The 5,808-nt window shown below is 35.6% G+C and overlaps 1 protein-coding gene across 1 annotated transcript; it reads left to right on the forward strand.

Moving 5' to 3' along the window:
* Window positions 1–1,019: 1,019 nt before the first annotated feature.
* Window positions 1,020–5,799, forward strand: LOC122760383 (histone-lysine N-methyltransferase set-1-like; the record flags this gene model as incomplete). The annotated part of the gene is made up of 7 exons (XM_044015510.1): window positions 1,020–2,106; window positions 2,248–2,410; window positions 2,503–2,695; window positions 3,307–3,381; window positions 4,126–4,200; window positions 4,949–5,023; window positions 5,725–5,799. Coding segments are annotated over exons 1-7 (765 nt in total), but the record flags the coding sequence as incomplete, so codon positions are not given.
* Window positions 5,800–5,808: the final 9 nt, after the last annotated feature.

A 5,808-nucleotide genomic window follows, 5' to 3' on the forward strand; every position in this document is an offset into this window, starting at 1 on the left:
GGTGGATTCAGAGGAGGAGGAGGAGGAGGAGGAGGAGAAAGAGACGAGACCCAGCAGGGACAGATTGAGGAGGTGTGTGTGTGTGTGTGTGTGTGTGTGTGTGTGTGTGTGTGTGTGTGTGTGTGTGTGTGTGTGTGTGTGTGTGTGTGAGTGTACACTTGTTTTCATGACAAATCAGGACATTTTTATGATAACACACCAACAATATCAGTACTTTGAGAAATATGAGGACATTTTAGAGGTCCTCATATTTCTGACCATTATATGGTGTTCTGGACCCTCCAAACAAGCTCCCAGACTAAAAATCTCCAAAGTCCTAAAATGTCACAATTTTCAAGAATCTAGTGTGTGTGTTAAAATTTTTGATGACACCAACTAGTGGCCAGTGTTGGTACTTAAACACACTTTTCACAAACTTGTACTCATGTGTCACTTTTAGACACACTCACACACTCTCCTACATTTGAACAGGCTTTATACATTCATTCATCTACTACCACCTTATCATCCACATTCTCTATAAAATCAGAGTCAAATAAATATATTCCCAATTGTTATAGTTAATCTAATTGTCTTATGTTCTATAAGAATGCAATATTTATTTCCTTTTCTTTGTGGCACTAAATCAACATATGTGCATATTTTTTTTCCAGACCATCTGAGGTATCAGAACATGTATGCTACAGTAATTATTACATGAATGTATTTTTATCTGACCATAAAAACAAAAAGAAATCAGAATATATATGTATGTATATATGTATACATACTGTACATATATGCAGACATATATTTATATATATAATGTTTCATAAAGATATATACATATGTGTATATTTATATATATATATATATATATAAGCTGGACAGTATAAATTGAGTAGTTTAAACTGTAAACCAAATAATATGCATGACAGGCAGGCCCAACGCCTGAACCAGATTTTTTTGTTGCACATATATATATATATATATACAAAATCCACTTTATCCACTTTAATACACTCATGTATTGTAGACATTTGAGATGAATGCTGCCACACACTGCATATTTGGTTATACAGTCAATAACACAGCCTCTGATTGGTTAGTAAGTCGGCAAGGAAGCCTGTGATTGGCCAATAGACTGAGCTGAGGCATACCAAGATGGCTGAGTTGTTAACGTTGCTAAAGTTGCTAAATAATCCACAGTGTAGGATCTATCATTGTGAATGTATTTTATAAAGTCGGCCATGGAACCGAACGGTCCATAACTTGATTTTAAAGCTTCTGAAATGTATAAGACCGCACTGGCACTCTCGACGAACGTCCCATCCAGGAACTTCAGTACTGTGGAGATATCCATCTTGGCATATACAAGATCTTTGACGTCATTTGCAACGCTGACACGCACTGAAGAGGTAAGTTAAAGATAATTTAAAAGGAACTACAAGCAAATTATTCCAAGTGACTAGACGAAGTGCCTGATACATTTTGAATCATTAATTTTTCTTTATTGTCATCTTCATACAGAGTTAAAGTTGTGTTAATTTTAGCTGTTTAAGTTTTAACAATCCCCATGTGAGCTTAACTTAGCTAATTGGCTAACAATTAAGGTGATGGACATGCTGTACTCCATGGAAAACGAACCAAACAAACGTTTTCTTCATTTTTTTCGACAGAGACAGTTGTCTAAAATGTTTTCAACAGTTTGTTAGCCTACAATAGAAGATGCTGGTAGTTATTGACATGAGTCATACATGTGTTCAGTCGTCAGGTCCTCATATTGTTTAGCTTTGAAAGGACTGAAGTGTGTGTGAGGCAGTGTTTATCTTTGGATTTGTTTTGGATGTGCTTCTTTGTTTAGGTAATGTAGTTAGGCTACTATTGTCATCACAGTTGCTTTCTAAGCAAGTATTTGCATTTTTTGCAAAGCTATCTCACTGTAGGTTTGTAATTTCCACATGTCCATTTCCATTCCACAATAACAGGTTTGAAGAGCACATGGCCAAGTGAATACCATGTCAAAAAGAAGACCCAGACTTACTCCTCAAGCTGAGGCTACTCAATTTATTTTGTCTGGACATGACAAGACTTGTTTGAAAGTTCAATGGATCAATGTCTTTAAAGGTATGTTATATAATTCCTTATGGTTCCCAGCACCTCTTCTTGCTGTTAGAACAAAACTTTGTTCTGCATATGTTTTGTCAGTTAGTAAATCTGATGTACATTGTTCTACCTAACACTGATTTGTGGAATTTGTTATATCAGGTCGTGGTGTATTTGCCTGTGCACCCATCGAAAAGGGTTCCTTTGTGGTAGAATACCGTGGGGAGTTCATCTCAAAATATGAACGGGACAAGAGGCAAAAGAAGTACACAGAGAAGCAAAATGCATTCCTGTTTGATGTTGACTGGATCAGTGACATATGGTGGTATGTAGAGACCTAGAGAATAATCATGTGTTCTCAACAGTATTATGGGTTTGGATGAGAAAACTTCAATAATTTCCCTTCTTCAATTGTAGCATTGATGCCTCGCGTGAAGATGGCTCACTGGGCCGGCTGGTTAATGATGACCACAAGTCCCCAAACTGCAAAATCAAAAAAATGACAGTCCAGGGTAAACCTCATCTTTGCTTGTTTGCTATCCAAAACATCCAAGCAGAGACTGAAATAACCTATGACTATGGCAAATCTCAGTGGCCTTGGCGAGCTTTGGTAAGTAAATCCTCTTGATAGCTTATTGTAGTATCATATAAACAGTGTTATGAGATAATAAGATAAAAAAATATATGTTATTTGCACTTTTCGATAACTTCATGCTGGTTAATTTACATGATTGAATTTTAGGGGAATTTGATGTATTTAGATTAATTTCTGGTCTACAGCTTTCTTAGACAGCAACAGAAGATGATAGTAGTTATTGAAATGAGTAAAACATGTGTTCAGTCGTCAGGTCCTCATATTGTTTAACTGTGAAAGACTTGAGTGTGTGTTTGGTTCCACGTCCTCATATTGTTTAGCTGTGAAAGACTTGAGTGTGTGTTTGGTTCCACGTCCTCATATTGTTTAGCTGTGAAAGACTTGAGTGTGTGTTTGGTTTCACGTCCTCATATGGTCTGACCCACTGACTGTAGAGTGTGTGTGTGTTACAGTGTCCCCAAATTGTTGGGAAGTACATCATTTACAATGATAACAATTTCTATAGAGTCTGGAAGAATAAGTCTAGATCCTCATGAAACAAGTGTTATGTTTTATAATAAGTTCTGCTCTACTGTATGTTATAGTATACAATATATCTGACTGTGTACTGTTGTGTTTTGTTGCAGACATCAAGTGATGAGATTGGGACTAATTCAGCAGACCCTGAAGTCAGTGAGAGATCCACTGCATCCTGTGAACAGGTGATTAAACGTGTATTTTTCTCCTCTAATCTAAATAAAATTCCCTTTCACTGCATTAAAACTATACATTAGTGTACAGTTCTCATATCAGAGTATTGTCAGCATTTGTTTCTGAAATATTTAGCAGAGAGAAACTTTTGTTACATTTAACTTTCCATGAAAACATTAAATCGATCATCACTTCCACTAAATTCTATAATATTTGTTATTTTACAGATGCTTTTGTTCATTTAACCTCTTGTTAGTTAGTTTAAATGATTGAATTTAAGGGGAATTTGATGTATTTAGATAGATTTCTGGTCTGCAGCTTTCTTAGACAGCAACAGAAGATGATAGTAGTTATTGGAATGAGTAAAACATGTGTTCAGTCGTCAGGTCCTCATATTGTTTAACTGTGAAAGACTTGAGTGTGTGTTTGGTTTCACGTCCTTATATTGTTTAGCTGTGAAAGACTTAAGTGTGTGTTTGGTTTCACGTCCTCATATTGTTTAGCTGTGAAAGACTTAAGTGTGTTTGGTTTCACGTCCTCATATGGTCTGACCCACTGACTGTAGAGTGTGTGTGTGTTACAGTGTCCCCAAATTGTTGGGAAGTACATCATTTACAATGATAACAATTTCTATAGAGTCTGGAAGAATAAGTCTAGATCCTCATGAAACAAGTGTTATGTTTTATAATAAGTTCTGCTCTACTGTATGTTATAGTATACAATATATCTGACTGTGTACTGTTGTTTTGTTGCAGACATCAAGTGATGAGATTGGGACTAATTCAGCAGACCCTGAAGTCAGTGAGAGATCCACTGCATCCTGTGAACAGGTGATTAAACGTGTATTTTTCTATTTTTATCTCAATAAAATTCCCTTTCACTGCATTAAAACTATACATTAGTGTACAGTTCTCATATCACAGTATTGTCAGCATTTGTTTCTGAAATATTTAGCAGAGAAAAACTTTTGTTACATTTAACTTTCCATGAAAACATTAAATCGATCATCACTTCCACTAAATTCTATAATATTTGTTATTTTACAGATGTTTTTGTTCATTTAACCTCTTGTTAGTTAGTTTAAATGATTGAATTTAAGGGGAATTTGATGTATTTAGATTAATTTCTGGTCTACAGCTTTCTTAGACAGCAACAGAAGATGATAGTAGTTATTGAAATGAGTAAAACATGTGTTCAGTCGTCAGGTCCTCATATTGTTTAACTGTGAAAGACTTGAGTGTGTGTTTGGTTCCACGTCCTCATATTGTTTAGCTGTGAAAGACTTGAGTGTGTGTTTGGTTCCACGTCCTCATATTGTTTAGCTGTGAAAGACTTGAGTGTGTGTTTGGTTTCACGTCCTCATATGGTCTGACCCACTGACTGTAGAGTGTGTGTGTGTTACAGTGTCCCCAAATTGTTGGGAAGTACATCATTTACAATGATAACAATTTCTATAGAGTCTGGAAGAATAAGTCTAGATCCTCATGAAACAAGTGTTATGTTTTATAATAAGTTCTGCTCTACTGTATGTTATAGTATACAATATATCTGACTGTGTACTGTTGTGTTTTGTTGCAGACATCAAGTGATGAGATTGGGACTAATTCAGCAGACCCTGAAGTCAGTGAGAGATCCACTGCATCCTGTGAACAGGTGATTAAACGTGTATTTTTCTCCTCTAATCTAAATAAAATTCCCTTTCACTGCATTAAAACTATACATTAGTGTACAGTTCTCATATCAGAGTATTGTCAGCATTTGTTTCTGAAATATTTAGCAGAGAGAAACTTTTGTTACATTTAACTTTCCATGAAAACATTAAATCGATCATCACTTCCACTAAATTCTATAATATTTGTTATTTTACAGATGTTTTTGTTCATTTAACCTCTTGTTAGTTAGTTTAAATGATTGAATTTAAGGGGAATTTGATGTATTTAGATTAATTTCTGGTCTACAGCTTTCTTAGACAGCAACAGAAGATGATAGTAGTTATTGGAATGAGTAAAACATGTGTTCAGTCGTCAGGTCCTCATATTGTTTAACTGTGAAAGACTTGAGTGTGTGTTTGGTTTCACGTCCTCATATTGTTTAGCTGTGAAAGACTTAAGTGTGTTTGGTTTCACGTCCTCATATGGTCTGACCCACTGACTGTAGAGTGTGTGTGTGTGTTACAGTGTCCCCATATTGTTGTGAAGTTTATCATTTACAATGATAACAGTTTCTATAGAGTCTGGAAGAATAAGTCTAGATCCTCATGAAACAAGTGTGCTTATGTTTTATAATAAGTTCTGCTCTACTGTATGTTATAGTACACAATATATCTGACTGTGTACTGTTGTGTTTTGTTGCAGATCTCAAGTGTTGAGATTGGGACTAATTCAGCAGACCCTGAAGTCAGTGAGAGATCCACTGCATCCTGTGAACAGGTGATTAAA

The sequence above is a fragment of the Solea senegalensis genome, unplaced genomic scaffold (assembly GCF_019176455.1).
Source record: "Solea senegalensis isolate Sse05_10M unplaced genomic scaffold, IFAPA_SoseM_1 scf7180000013519, whole genome shotgun sequence".
Classification (NCBI taxonomy): Eukaryota; Metazoa; Chordata; class Actinopteri; order Pleuronectiformes; family Soleidae; genus Solea; species Solea senegalensis.